Raw genomic sequence first — 15923 nt, 5'->3', positions numbered from 1 at the left:
AAGAGACAATTAAATATAGCATCAGGCCTATGATGTAGGTAACATAGCCTACACCTGTCTTCCCTTTGTATCATTAACATTTATTTTGGAGGAAGGATTGGGGAAAATGGTACAGCAGTCTCCAAATCTCAGTTGTGGGTGTTAGCTGGGATCATTACTTTGGATAGTGAGGACAACTCCTTATGGGCTGCCAGTAGAACAATAATTACAACAGTCCATCGCAGATACAGAATGACAGGATCATAATATGGTATGCCTAGAAATGCCTGCAAGTCATCTAGACCAATCTACTTCTTTCAGGCAGGTTTCTCTGTATAACCACAGTTCCTCCAGATTACTGTGGTCCAAATATGGCATAAACAAGTAAGGAGATGAAGGCCTAAGAAACTTGTGAGACAAGGAATACATTTAGTAAAATCTTAAGATGTTTAACACAGGCATGCTATAGTGAAGGCCTAAAATACCCCCAGTTGCTTAATTCATATCTGCTGTTTGGACCTGAATATGCAAGAGGAATTCAGGCAGCTTCAGATTGCCATATTGCTGGATAGGCAAGAAAGAATGGCACCTACTGAAATAAGCTTTTCCTCAACATTATTAAAGATACTTGTGATGTTCCTGGGCTTCTCTACAAGACCCTGGTCCCTGGAGGATATTAGGTTACCCTCTCAGCTAGCCAACTGAGTCCAGACTTAACAGTCCTCACAAAACCTTTGTCCACCACCTACTGAATTACAGAGAGCAGTGAGACTCTCCCTCTGTATCAGGGGTGGAGAACCTTTTTCAGCCCAAGGGCCACATTCTCTTCTGGGCAAACTTCTGGGGGCCACATGCCAGTGGGGAGCAGGGTCAGAGGTCAGTGCATGGAGCAGTGGATGTAAATTTTACTTTTGCATAGTAGGCTAGTTTCTACACACAGACATACACACCTCTATCCAGGCAAGCAAGAGTTATGATCAGAGATCAAGGACACATCCCAACCAGGCAAAAGCACTCAAGGAGGGTGTGACTAGGGAGGGAATGTGGCCTGGATGCAGTCCCATGGGCCAGAGAGAGAGAGTCCCAGAGGGCTGCATTTGAATACTGGGCCTGAGGTTTCCCGCTCCTGCTCTATATACTTCCTTGAGTGTATCTGCACAAGGCACATGGGGAGAGAGATACTAACCTGACTAACCAATCAAACCTGATAGTTAAAACAGTAAATGTATATTCATTTAGAGAATACCACATCCAGAAGAAGTACAGAACTATAAATAAGAGCTCTAATATCTTATGTAACATATAACTGACTCTCCTCTATATAGCTATCCTAAATCTTTGACCTATGCTTTCATTGTCTCACTCCTCTCCTCTCCCCTGCTGTTCAACTGTTAATCTCAACAGACCCTCTCCACCTCTCACTATGACTACACTCAGCATGCCATCACACTCTCCTGCTGTCAGTCATTCTTCCGCTCACTCTTCTGTTATAGTAGTAGCAAAGGCCCTGTTGCTTTTTATCACCCCATTCCCAGTTGAAGGACACTGCTTGGTGCACATATTAGGATTATAGATGTGGTGGGAGCCAAACAGCAAGGAAGGATGGGCAATGAAGGAATGCTAGACCAGGGAATTATCTAATAGGTGTGGAAAGGGAGTCAGGGGCAAGACCAAAGTGAATAATGTTTTTAGATCTCCAGAGTACCAAGTGTGGTACGGCACTGCTGAGAAGCCACTCTCCCAACATTGGTTCTGCTGCTGCTTATATGGACAGTGTGAGGGCAGAGCAGGGTGGCAGCAAAAGTCAGGGCTACCCAGATGCGCTAGTGGGAGTGCTGGATTGGCTCTGCTGGTGCATCCACACAATCCTGACCTTGCCACTACCCTGCAGTGCTCCATCCAGGTAAGCAGCAGCGATGCCTGCATATGGAGGGTGACTCTGCAGCACCATCCCACCTCCCCAGCTGCTCCTGCAGAGTACCAAAGGTCAGCTTGGCATCATGATTTTAAGTACAGATCTTTCCCAGTCTGCATCTGTATTGGAGATATTTTAAAGATGTTTTAAAGGTGTTTGTATTGTTTTATTGCTTGTTGTTGGAAGGGTGGGATATACATTTAATAAATAAGTAGTGCTAAAAACTTGCTTTAGAAAAGGTTAATAAAATATTATTGCCTTGCTTTGTTTCCTCAAGCCAATTTACTCTGAAGCATCTGGATTCTTAGCACCTGGTTGTTCACATGTTGCATTGTTCCAGTTTTTCTGAAGTTTCAATTAGATTTGGACAACTGTGTATCAGGAGTTTAAAATGTAACCCGACATCGTTGAATAGAGCACAGTTGCACCTTGGTACAGCATAATCAAATGTAAACACAAATTGGAAGATTACTTGATCAAAATGGAGAAATTGTCCTTGGGGGAATCCTTTACTATGCTCATATTTCAGTTAACCAGTACTTCTGTCCTGATGGATAAATATGGCAATGTTCTATATAATTTGTGGTTTTGTGTTTCTGGAAACAAAGGAAGATTTGTTCCATTATTTGTTTGACTGTTCTGTCTGAATACATAGATGAACTTATTTGAAAAAAGAAATCATTGACACTTGGATCAAATCTACAAAACAGAGATGTCCTTATTTATTTATTTATTTATTGCATTTGTATACCGCCCCATAGCCAAAGCTCTCTGGGGGATTTACAACAATTAAAAACAATTGTCAGGAGGAATATACGAGTTACTAAGAAATGCTTTTGTTGTGATCAGAGCCCACACAGATGTTAAGCTACATATTTATATGCTAATTTTTGGAGGAGTAGGAGAAAATGTTGCTGATTTCTGTCCCCCTGCAACCAGTAGCACCACCTTCCACACTGTTCTAGAAGATCCCCCAACTCTCTGGAATAGTGTGGGAGGTGGTGCTGGGAGCTGTAGAGGGAGTGGAGAATCTGGAAAAAACAATTTCCCAACTCTCTGCCAGCAGGAGTATAGTCTGGATTCAAATCATTTTAATTAGTAAAACCTATAAATGAGATTGTTAATTTTGTGAATGGATTTTTACGAGTTTTACTGTTTTACGAGTTAAACCCATACATCCAATAATGCATGTAACCAATGTCCCACTAAGGACAAGTGATAGCATCAGTCCAAATAATTCCACCTGATAGTTTCCTTTGGTGACAGGTACAGATGTCTGTGCCCTGTGAGTGTAGGCTTGGGATAGCTAACACAGTGCCCTCCAGATGTTGTTGAGCCTCAGTCAATGTGGCCATTGGTCAGGGATGATAGGAATTATGCTCCAGAAACATCTGGAGGGCATCATGTTAGCTCCTCCTGGTGAAGGCAAATGCACATATTAACCTCCCCAATGTGCAAAAAAAAAGAGGAAACTCTTTTCGCTATGGAGTAAATTTAAAGAAGGTGATTCTTCAAACTATGTCCTGTTTGCATTAGCTGCCTATTTCAACTTTGCTTTAGTGTTCCAGACTGCAGTTTCATTTTAGGAATCAACAGTTTGGACTCATTATTAAGTTAAGTAAACCACAGGTGGTTGACTTGATCTTCATATTAACAAAATATGAGGATGTGCAGTACCTCTCTAGTTACATTCCCATCACAATAAAGCTTTCCACAGGTGGGCATTCTTCTTTCTGTTGAGGGCCACATTCCCTCAGAGCTAATCTGGCAGGGGCCACTTGCCGTAGTGTATGGAGCCAAACACAAAACTGTTTTGGGTTAATTAATCCAGAATAAAGACCACCCTGATTCAATTTTCACCATGGCTACTTCAGAGCAGAATGTAGGGAAGCAGAATGTGGCAAGTGTTGGAAGTGGGGCAAGAGCAACTCCTGTTTTGTTCTTTTCTTTATGTTCCAGAAGGGAGATAGAGTTAGGGTCCTCCAGATGGATAGGCTTGATTACCTTTACCTGTGCTGCTCTGATTGACTTCCTTCCGCTGTTAGACTGACACATCTTATGGGAAGCTTACCTGCCCCTCCTCCTTCCGCCCTTTCCTCTCTTCTCTTCTCTGACTGTCCAGGAGAGAGGAGACCCCTTTGTCTCTGCTCTCTCTCTCCTAGCCATGAGGGCAATTCCCAAGCCTGGGTGTGGCACCTCCAACTTAGTTAGTTAGAACTAGATATGCCTTTCTATCTACTATGTATTTCTATAAATAAAGTAGCTTTTCTTATTTTACTAAGTCTTAAGTCTCAGTGATCCTAATGCAGGGTAAAAGCCTGCTTTCTTAGGTAAACGCATACACACTGGCACACATGCATTTCAGACCACTGTTGTTCTCTGCTTAACAAATATACTAATTTACACCACAACAGAAACAGGGTGAGAAAGGACTCAGAGTTAGTAAAGACTTATTTACATTGATAAGTTGCAGAATATCTTGATCAATGACCCCTAATAACATATCTACAAGGTAAGATTCAGCAGTGGAGATTCCTTGGGCAAAATTCATGCATTATTTCCATTTGGGCAATCATTCTGTGCATTTTGCAGTCCTGAATCTTACCCCATGCTCTGGATTAGGTACACCAGGTAGTTATTATTATTAATTGAATTTATATCCTGCCCTTCCTCCCAAAGGAACCTACAGCGGCAATCTATAGGCATGAAGCTGTTCGGATAAGCAACTATGCAGGGGAGGTATGAGAGGGAATACTGGAAAACATTGTTTCTGTCCAGTTCTGCTCACACTGGCATACTTTCAGTCCTTGTCTGCAGAAATTCTGATGCCTGCATCCTCTATCTCCTGTTTTTCTCATACTTTGTGATGCTTATTTTTCCTCGCCTCATCCATGTTCTTTGTGTAGCTTCCTATTTGATTCTCTGCCTCTCTATCAAGGGTCTTCCTCTTCCGTGGTCAGTGAATGAGAGCCAACAGCTGCAATCTACATCTGTGACTGCTTCAGGCCCAGAGAATCCACAGACCATAGGCTAAGGGCAATATTGACAAGTAGGCCTCTGTCTCCTCTACTGTAAGTATGATTACAACCCTCATTACACAAAAGTTCATTTAAAAACATGTCTTGCATGCTCATTTGTAAATCACTGCTCTAAAATGTGCACTGGGTAAAAAGAAAAAATGACATATCAGAACAATGTTATCTACCGTCTTCCAGCATAAATACATTTTAGGGAAAATGATTTCCTGTAAAAATTGAGAAGACCTCTGCACAAGCAATGCTATTATATTAAAAGGAACTGATGTTACAGGACAGTCTAGAAGATTGCTGGGTGATCTGTTAGAAAAGAACATTATCAGGGACATATAAGGAGTAGAGGGTACATTTTAGTTATACTTTCCTCTATCTCTTCTCCTACCCCATGGACCAAGGAAGAACAGCTTTGCAGCAGACATCAATAAAAATGTAACCAACAAGGGTTGATGGAATTGCCAGGTAAGGGAAAGAACTGAAGTGTCAAGCTACACATGTGCTGGAGACCTGCTTTCTTCCTAGATGGGTGCTGTATCATAGTAGAGCAGATGGTAAGCAAACAGGAGTTAATTTTGGTTCAGCTACTGCATTATGCCACAGTATGTACTGTCAACAGTGTAGGACAGGAGGCTCATGATGAACTGAGAATTTTTCCTTGTGCATCAGTGAAAGGTTCTGGGATTGTTTAGTCTGACTGGCAGCAGCTCTGCAGGATGTCATCCAGAAGTCTTTCCCTGAGTAACTTTGCTCTTTCTACTACAGATGTCAGGTCCTGAACCTGGGTACTTTTGTACATAAAACAGGTGATCTACCACTGAGCTGTGGTAACAACTAGAGCCAGGGCCAAAGGTTTAGCAGGCTGATGAGAGAGATTCAGTGGGTCTCAAATAATAAAACCCCTCTCAATTCAAATAATTATGAATATGCACCTTCTCTATAAATAAATTTCATTCCCAAACCCAACTACACAGTCTAGAATATCCATACATATTCAAATTTTTCCCATTCAAAAAGAATTCAGGCATTTGTTTATTGACACCGCACTACCACAAAAATTACAGAGAACATGCAGTCAGCTTGGAAATCACTATGCATTGCTTCAAGGATATTAAAACAAATATGGAACACATTAGTTGAATGGAGAGGCTGCCAGTTGATGAGGTGGACTGTTAACCTGGTCAGCCTGCTGCCATGCTTCACAGATCAATACAAAGGAACAAAAGCAAAACAAAACAAAGCTATTTTAGAGTTGTATATAGTATTTGTATATTTCTCAAATTCAGTGAAATATTTTATATAATTCAGATTTGATATATACCGAGAGACATGTGAATTTCTAAAGGAATGCAGGATTTTTGGCTAGCAAAAATACAAGAAAGAAAAAGGGAAGGGAAATCCATCAACCAAAACTATTAATAAGGTTTGATTACTTTTAGTAAGTAACACTGAGCACTTAGGCTAGATTGGCTGATATATGAGAAAGTACAAACACTCCTGAGTACTCTAAATAGTAAATTGTGGCTGATTTAGCTTAGGCCAGTGTGGAGAATACCTGGTAAAACATTTTTAAATAGTGAAAAAATAAAGTGTGGACAAATAACATGTAACAATGTGTGGTTTAACTAGCTATAGGTTGTTTTCTTGCCTATGCTACAGGCTAACTTTTTAAAGACAATTTATTCCCATGTCATATATAAGAAATCATGTAATGTATTATACTAAAATAGAATCTAGACTTAAGTTCCCGCATAAGAACAGTTTTGGAGGCTGAAGGAATTCTGTAAGACATCATATACTCCAGCCCAGGTTTCTTCTCTCTCAGACAGATTCAGACTTTTACCTAGGTTTGGCTGTCTAAAATTATTCCCTGAATGTGGTAAAACATTTGCTGTCTGTCTTTTGCTTTGTAATTCTGTTTTGTGCAGAAATCTATCAGTAACACAAACACTGGCTGCTCTGTCAAGCAATTAGCCAAAAATCATGGAGATTTAATAGATCCTTTCAAATATTTACATACCACAAGAGCTGGCAAACTCCACTTTTCCTGTCTGAATGCTGACAGCACAAGGACTCGTTAATCCCAAATAAACTATTATCAATTCTTCCAAGAGAGGGATGGTGCAAGCTCATTCAAACCTGGCTAGTGATAATAAGATGTGTGTGATATTGCAGTTATCACTTTTGCAACTTCATGCAAAGTTCAGATGATTAGTAATAATAATTACTTAAAACAGATTTCTCTAAATATTTTTGTGATATCTTAGCATTTGCCACCCTGTTAAAAGACATTTGCAGCTACACTCATCTCTTGTCCTGTCCCTTCTCCACTTGCATGGTTCTAAACTACAATCAGCACACTGCTTAAGAAGAAGCACCTTTCCCCCAGCCAGATTGCTGCAGAATGTGTTGCACTATGCCAGATTCTTAGTGCAACATCAATAAATGGCCACTGTAGAGGAACAGATATTTGTGAAAAGAAATCCCAAACGTTGTGACTCTCCCCCTGTCTCCACTCTTCCTCAATACCCCAAAAAGGAAGATTCCTGAAATATTGGGGGAAAAGATGGAAGAAAGTGGAAAGATAAATTCAGGAGGAAAATGCCATGGATGCCAGCTTTTTTGTTTGCTTGAATGCCATGCTACTATTAACAGCAAAAAAGGAAGGATGATTTGCAAGAGGAAAGCCCTTTTCTAAAGATGGTATAGATTTTTATAACCATTAGGATGAAGAGAACAGAATGGTTTCTAGCAAAAATTCTTACTATGTGGGAATATCGTGAAGGAGAAGGTAAAGGTGAATGCCATAGCCGATGAATACATTTTATCTAGACCTGGAAAAACCAAACTGCCTCTTTTTACAATCCATGTTCTTGAATTCTGCAAGAACACATGGTCTGTACTATGGAAGTACAGGCATTCCTTAAGGATGCAGTTGATGTCACAATGGATTTACTAGCACAGATGGAATAGTTTCTAACTACCAATGGAACAAGGCTTCACTTTTAAATGCCATCCAAGTACATGCAAACTGAAAACTAGTTTCCTCTTACATGCCTGCCTGTGTTAACGATGGGGTTCCTCTTCTCGTCGTTGAGCTAAATTCCTATCGCTGCACAATTTGATTAGCACTGATCTGCTTTGACATGTTACACTGGGCTTCATTAAAATAGAACATTGACATTTTCAGATCGCTAGACAAATGATTTTTTAGGGCAATATATATGTGGAGATTTGAAATAATAGTACTTAACATTTGTATAGTGCTTTCAAGAGTTCAAAGAACCTCACATGTGTTTTCTAGTTTTAATACTTACAACTACCATATAAGGTAAGTCACAATTATTATCCTTCACACTGCAGATGGGGGAACTGAGGCTGAGACAATGGTTTGCCTAAGTCCACCCAAAGAATTCATAGTGAAGATAAAATTCAAACTAGGGACTTCCCAGTTCATAGCTCAGTCTCTTAGCCATTATACTACACCAACTTCAAAGAGTGTATAATGCAACCAACTTTTCTTGCTTAATAGTTGGGAAAACCCTTTCCTAATCTTTTAATAAATATTATTTTGTCAATATGTTAGTGGCAGCAGATGGCTGGCATAAACCAGCAGAATGTTACTAACTGCAACTATAGCACCAGCCAAAGATCTAGTCAAATCACTTTCAGAACTAAATGTTTGGTAACTAACTGGGTTTGATGTGTATGTTTCAAAAGCAACCTAATGGATGGGAAAAAGATGAAATAATGTGGTATAATCTACATTACAGATTTAAATTGGTGTAACAGTCACTACATCTTCCCAGGAAACTGCAGTCCTGTGAGGGATGCTTGGATCTCTGAAAGAATCCTAAGCGCTTTCACACAAACTACAATCCCCAGGATTCTTTGGGAGATGCCATGACCGTTAAACTGGAAGAAAATCAATGCATGTTTGTCGTGTAGATATACCTTATGTCTTAAATGTACCATTCGACATCATTGACATCTAAGACGTTTCCTCATATTAATAATTAAAATAATAAAATTTGTCAGTTTGAATGTGATTTACATGTGTTAAAAAGGAAAAACATAGCTTATGAACGTGTTTATTAGGAAATGTTAATACTACATTCTGAAATTAACAATTTTAAGTGGCAGTGATGAACATATTTTTTTCACATTGTACTTTCCTGTGATGTTTTGAGTCCTCTGTCCTGAGCCATTTATTGAGAGTGTTAAAAATGATCTTGTAAGACATCACCTGATTGGAGTTTGATACCTGACTTTGGAGTATGAGAATCATAAACTTGCTTACGGTCTATCTGGTCTGCAAACACTTCCCCATAGATCATCCAATATGGCATATAAAAAATATTCTTCGCCAGTTTCCATGAAGGCTCTTCATTGGGAAAAAGTATTGCCTGTCTTGCAACACCAAAACTCATCAGAACTACCAACATAATAATGACAAAATACATCATGTCTATCATCTGAAAAAAAGGAAAGAAAAGAAGAGAGACACAGAGAGAAATATATCTACTTTGTCTTGCTATGAGGTGAGTGAAAAAGTTTGCAAAGGATAAGGACCAAATCATTCAAACACCCCAATCCTCCTAACAAGCTGTACTTGGATACAACCCAATATATGATGCTACAGAAACATTTCTACATTAGCCTAAAGGCTATAACAAAAGTTAGAAATTGCATAAAATATTGTTATAGGATTAGTGGGTGGGGGTCTGATGATGTCTTTGGGTCCACTTTCAGTGTATGATTTTGTTATCTGTAGAGATGGAGTTGTAGCAGTGAAACCTGCTGTATTGGTCAAGCCAGTTTTTTGTTGATCTAATAAGCCCGGCAAAGTCTGTCAGGTGTCCCCATTAACATGTCTAAAGATTTGATTAAGAGCATTTGGTAGCCCTCACCTGGTTGGGACATGTGTTTTTAGTCTGATGTGAAGCTGAGAACTGGAAAGACACAGAGAGGCTTGCTCTCTGTGCTGAATCCAAGGCCATGTCTTGGAAACCTAATGGGGAAGCAAAATCTGTTGGGGTGTTAATGCTGTGAGTCCTTCCATCTTATGCTCAGGTTGTATATGTGTATAAATAAAACCATATATCCTAAAGATACCACAGCCTCCACTGACCTTCATTCCGAAGCCCGGGTAAGCATTGAAACCCCTTGAAATTGCTCAGAGATTGGGGTGCATGCAACAATACCATGCATATTTTAGGGATACTTGATAGGGGTTGTCTGTTATAAAACAGGGGGTACCAAATGGCACCCTTGAGATCTTCCCCTGGCACCTACAAAGCTTCTGACTCCCACCCCTTAATTATACCTTTGGCCAAGAAGTGGTGATGGTGGTTACCTTTTTCTATTTTGAAAATTACATAGAGCTGAAGTAGGAAGTTGGAAGAGTTGAGACTCTTTTCCCCTTCCTCTTTCAGCTATATGTGCCTTTCAAGGAGCAGAATAATTCTGCTGGATCAAGCTTTTACTCAGACCCTCTATAGCAACACACAAGTTTCCTAAAAGAGGTCGTAAACATTTCCAAGACAATCCATGAGAAATGCACTGTTGCCACCTCTTTTTTAAAGTGCAATTAGTTACATGGGGTTTTTTTTAGTGGTAAGACCGTGAGATAAGGCTATATATGGTAACCTGGGATTCCATAAGTAATTAAATAAAAAGGCGAGGTAGAAGGAGCAGGGTTGTCAGTAAAGTGGGCTCTTAAATCACATATAGTGTGGAGATCACAATTTCTGCACTGATACAGGAACAACAGTGTTAATAGCAGCTACGTAGCAAGGATAGACAGGCTATGGAAACCAAGCTGCTCATTCCTTTCATTTATCCAAAATTTTTAGTGTCTAGAAGTAACCACAACCCCTCTTTGTTACTTAGCTGTGCTACTCTATCAAATGCAAATATGCAACTAAAAAATAAGCTCCTGCTGGGAGGAAGGACGGAATATAAATCAAATAATAAATAAATAAATAAACTAACTTGGATACATATTATCTGAATAAAACCTCTGGCTCTTATGGGGACCACCATTATGTTATTATCAAGGTTATTTAAGCGACATATCTTAAAAGAAACCAAACTGTTTCTTTTGTGAAAAGGTAGGTGGCCCTTAAAAGGGCCTTTAAATTTCTATTTTTTATGATTTTTTAGTGTTTTTGTTTGCTGCCCTGGGCTCCTAGGAGGAAGGGCGGGATATAAATCTAATAAATAAAATAAATAAATAATAAATAAAAATGAAGTGCATTTGCATGTGCTTTCTCTCTTTCTGTCTGTTGGAGTGGGGAGGGTGATCCCGGGGAGTGGAGGGAGGAGCAAAGTGACCAGAGGAGTGGCACCCATGGCATTTGCTCAAAAATTCAACTATGCCCTTGGACCTAAACAAGGTTGGTGACCCTTGTTCTAAAGAGTCTCCCAGCTTTCTGGAACAGATTTGGGAGGGGCAGAGGATGCTGCAGCAAGAAGAGGGAATCAGCAAATACCATCTTCTCCCTCTTCCGTTCATGGAAGCTTCCACTGGGATCAAAGTGCCTCCTGTCATTGGAAAGACACAACTGGATACAATCTGATTATTTTTTAAGATTCTGCAGAAGTTGAAACATTTCTGCATGAAGCCTAAAGGCTGTAACAGAAGTTGCAAACTGCATGAAATACATACATACAAGAAATGTAAGAAATTCAAACACTTAAATCTTTTTGGACATAACAGCAGGAGATTCAGTAACTTGAATATTTTAGGTCAAGAAAAGTTCTACCCAAAAGAGGCAGCTTTTTTTTTCTGTGTTTCTACCAAGATCAAGGCCATGTGCTGTTCAAACTTTTACTCCCAAACAGAAGAAAATAATGCAGTAGCCTTTTCTTTCAAAATCTTACTGAAGATCAGTTTACATATGCAATATCAGGCAATGTGCTTGTATTTGTGATTGGCCATTGGAGAGCCAACAATTTTCACACTATATCACCACACCCACAAAGCTTTTCAATAGGCTCTACTGTATTCATACATTCAGTTGTGAATCATCATCTCTTGGATGACCAAAAGTGTGGAATTAAATGTTGTACATATATGTATGAACCAACCGTAAGTCTAGGCCAATTAGGCCCTTCAGGCCACCCCATTTGGTCCATCAAGCCATTTTGGCTAAGCCAGTCCCACTTACTCTACACTTGACACCATATATGACATCAGATGTGGGACACAAAGTCATGGCTAGACCAAAAAAGTGTTTTTACAAGAAACACCAACCAGCTGATCCACAGCACCTACAAAGCTATTTGTAAGGTGTTTTGAAGCCCTGACTATGAACTGATTGTCAGGGCTTCAAAACACAGTGTGGAGCTCTCTACAAACACCAATGATCTGCTGATTGTTGGTGCTTGAAGACAACCCTGCATAGCCAAAGCCCTGACAATCAGCTGGGAACAGCTGTCCTAAATCCTTATTTTAGCTGAGGGAACTGGAAGAAACAGCTTAGACTCATGTGTGATTTTATAAATAAAATTAATAATTACAGATTCTGGCAGCTTCCATGCCATTCAGGTTTTTTGAGCTTTGAATGTAACTTAAAAATATGTACATAGATGTCTGGATTTTTTTGGATAGAAAGGCTAGATATAATGTAAAAAACAACTATTTTAGCCTGTGACTTTTTATAATGCAATTAAAATGTATTGTCTATTTTTAGCCTTTTAAAAACAGTACTGCTCTAAATAAACCTAAATAAATAATCAAAAAACATGGCAAGAAAAGGGAAAAGCCTTGCTGTCAAAAAAAAATCTCTTCGCAGATGCTGGAGACCAAACATAAAAGCCTGCTATAACAAAATGAAGTGGCGTGGTACAGATAAAGACTTGGAAAAGACTCATGTCTTCTGGTGGATAAACTGCAAGGGTTTTGAGTTGCCTGGAGGCAGTCTTAACATTAAACCTTCTATTGTTTCAGTTACAACATTCAATATGAAAAGAAAGGATGCGAAACTCTTTCTTACCATTTTCCCAATCATCATTACATATGGCCCCAAATACTTGTTCACCCCGAAGATGTCTAGCAATCGGATATACCAGTAAATGATGTTGACACAATATATGACACGACCATCACTTCTGAGTGGCAGATCTTGGAGGCGAAGTACCATGCCCACAGAGAATAGGAGAATAGCAATGAGATCAGTAACGTTCCAATATTCTTGGAGCCACACTTTCACTTTCTGCAGCAACTTCCCAGGTTCTGACATTAATATCTAGACAACATGAAAGAAGGATGCAGGGATTATACTTGTAGCTTCATTTTAAGCCTTACACATGGAGAAAGCATAGCAAGTATTCATATACCATATAGGCAAAAACAATTTGACAAAGTCCTCTTATGCCAATCATAATGCATCAGTGATGCATAAGAGTTGGGAAACACAACTGTGCAGCTGTGCCCTGGCCTCAGTGATATTATAACCTACAAGGGAAGTGGGAGGCAACTTGCAGCTAGAGCCCAGGCTGCTGGATGCTTGCATAGGGTGGATGGAGCAGAAGGGTCCTTCTCTCGCCAGGCCAGCCATAGCATGGCACAGCCACACCATGGGGGAAGGATGTTTTTTTAATTTACTGTCCCTGAGAGTTAGATTTGGTCAGATATGTGCTAGTTTTACAGTGAAGAGTGCAGAGTGCTTGGTCCTGTCTTCCCACTGTATACTTACATGAACTTCACAGGGACTGGACAATGTTCTTATATACTGCTGGTTATTTACATTTTTCTGAGTATATATTTTTTTAAAAAGCTGATCTAATTCAGAAAGTGATCCTTCTTTCCTATTATAAGCAAAAAGTGCTTTTAAAAGGCAAGACTTTGGTTACATGTTTCTTTTAAAAGTCTGATTTAATGCTTGAATACAACTTTTAATGACTATATTCTGGTTGGAAAATATTAAGACTCCTTTTGTTTTATACATCATCTCAGTAAAAGACTGTGAAGCTGTTCATTTTAGTTTATAAAAATTATTTAGTGATAATTAGCACAAACAGCTGCTCTGCATTTTAGAAATAGAGCATGCTTTGAGTATCTACCACTGGAACTACCACTAGGCATCTACTGAAAGGAAGGGCGGGATATAAACAAATAAATAAATAAACTATGTTTCATCTCTTTATTATATGAATCATCTTTTTATTTAATTTTATTCCATCTTTTTTTTAAAAAAAATCCTTGTTGAAATACAAATAACAGTGACAAGAGAACATTCACAGAGAATGACTCATAATTCACATTCTTTAGGCATTGATATTTATATTTCAACAAGCATTTTTTCAAAAATTATTTACAGATGGAATACAATTAAATAAAAAAGACAGTAATCTAGATGAAAACATTTCTTTGAAAAATGTAGCATTAGTATCACTGACAATAGTCAACTCTCTTGAATTTTGGTGGAGGCCCTTTATCAATGTTGAGGAGCCCTCTTGTGGACGTGAGCATTATTTTCTTCACTGTACCATACTACAAAGCAATTTAAGTGAGATCATAGTACAATTTGAGCAGCTGTACTTAAACCTCAAGCTCTCAAGAGTGGATTTCTGGAAGCAAAATTTATTTTTGGTGACTGCTGGAAGGCTGATGTTTATTGTTGCTCCAGAGACCTTCATGAGTGAGAGGAAAATGCAAATATGCACTAACGTGTTTTATCACCAGGGATCATGAGTGTAAGTGTGCATACATGTGTGCTGATGTTACTCTAAAAAGCATCATGTCTAGTACAATGTAAACTTCAGAAAACCAGTATTAATTGAACTTGTCAGAATAATCTGACCCTACGATTTTAGGGTGCAAGTAGACATGCAATACAGAAGTTCTGTGCTGTCCAAAGTTGTTTTTCTTTTAATCAGCCATGGGAGATAGGATTGGATCATGACCACAGTGCCCCAACATATGCCACTTTCCCAATTAAATTTGCCCTCCAAAACTGTCATTTGCCGGGTGTGTGTGTGATATATAGCTACTATATGGGATTCTAAGAAAGGGAATCATTAGCCTGGTTCACATGAAACACTAAGCCATATTTTATTAAACCATGGCTTATTTGATCATCTAAACCCAACTCAGAAACTTAACAATGATTTATTAGCCATGAATACACCATACTCATAAGGGGGGAAAAGTAGGGTATGAAAATTGAAATTCTGCTTTCTTTACAGAGTTTTGTTTTGCTTTATAACTTTAAAGAAAACAAGACATTGACTTGTATCCTAAATCTGTTTTCTGCCCTGTGAATGGGCTTTTCATCCAGTAGAGAATCCTATCAGTGGAGGGGGGGAAGGCTATTTTCACTCAACCAGCTCCCCCTATTCAGGAGGTCTCCCAGACCTCCAGAGCAGATTTTCCGGGGTGGGGGAAAAGGTGTTTCAGGGGGAAGGGAAAAATCAGCAAAAATTGCCTCTTGAACCAGCAAGAGAGAACCAATTAATGAACCTCCTTTCATGGGATGCTCCCGCCAGCAAAAGAGAGCTCAGGATCTCAACATTTCTGATAAATTTACAACAAATTGATCTTCAGAGGAAACAGAAAACTATAGAAATTAATTCTATTTCCAGGTCTTTCAAAATAATATTACCTCTCTCATCTTCTCTATTCCCATTGTGAAAATATACGAAATAACGATCCATTCCTGCATGGAAGGCCAACGATCCATCTTCACCAACACAATATAATTAAACAGCATCAGGTACCCAATGTATGCCATCTGCAAAGAAATAAGCTGTTTTACTGGATAGAAACGTTTAGCTCAAATAGGTTACTTAATCCAACAATACCAGTTTTCTGTTCCTAGACAAAAGAGGCCCTTAAGGTTTCCAGATAGAAAGCCAATGTTCTGGTTCAGCAGTTCTTTATGGTTCCAAAGCATGTCATGTAATCCTCCACATTCATGCCAAGGCTTCCACATTCAGTAGTAAGTGATTCCTTGTTTATAGGGTATGCATATTCATAACTGTCCAACTGAAGT

At 39.1% G+C, this 15923-nt stretch overlaps 1 protein-coding gene across 2 annotated transcripts in view; it reads right to left on the bottom strand.

The window, feature by feature from the left end:
• Window positions 1–15923, bottom strand: part of TRPM3 (transient receptor potential cation channel subfamily M member 3) — a 550216-nt gene that overhangs the window by 16656 nt on the left and 517637 nt on the right. For both annotated transcript variants that reach the window (XM_061628153.1, XM_061628145.1), the window contains 3 exons: window positions 15534–15662; window positions 12924–13175; window positions 9224–9398 (listed from right to left, as the gene is read on the bottom strand). In XM_061628153.1, coding sequence (XP_061484137.1) covers window positions 9224–9398; window positions 12924–13175; window positions 15534–15662 — 556 coding nt within the window. The remainder of the gene's footprint in view (window positions 1–9223; window positions 9399–12923; window positions 13176–15533; window positions 15663–15923) is intronic.

This window comes from Rhineura floridana, chromosome 1 (assembly GCF_030035675.1).
Source record: "Rhineura floridana isolate rRhiFlo1 chromosome 1, rRhiFlo1.hap2, whole genome shotgun sequence".
NCBI classification, from domain to species: domain Eukaryota; kingdom Metazoa; phylum Chordata; class Lepidosauria; order Squamata; family Rhineuridae; genus Rhineura; species Rhineura floridana.
This window is presented reverse-complemented; position numbering and strand designations above follow the sequence as displayed.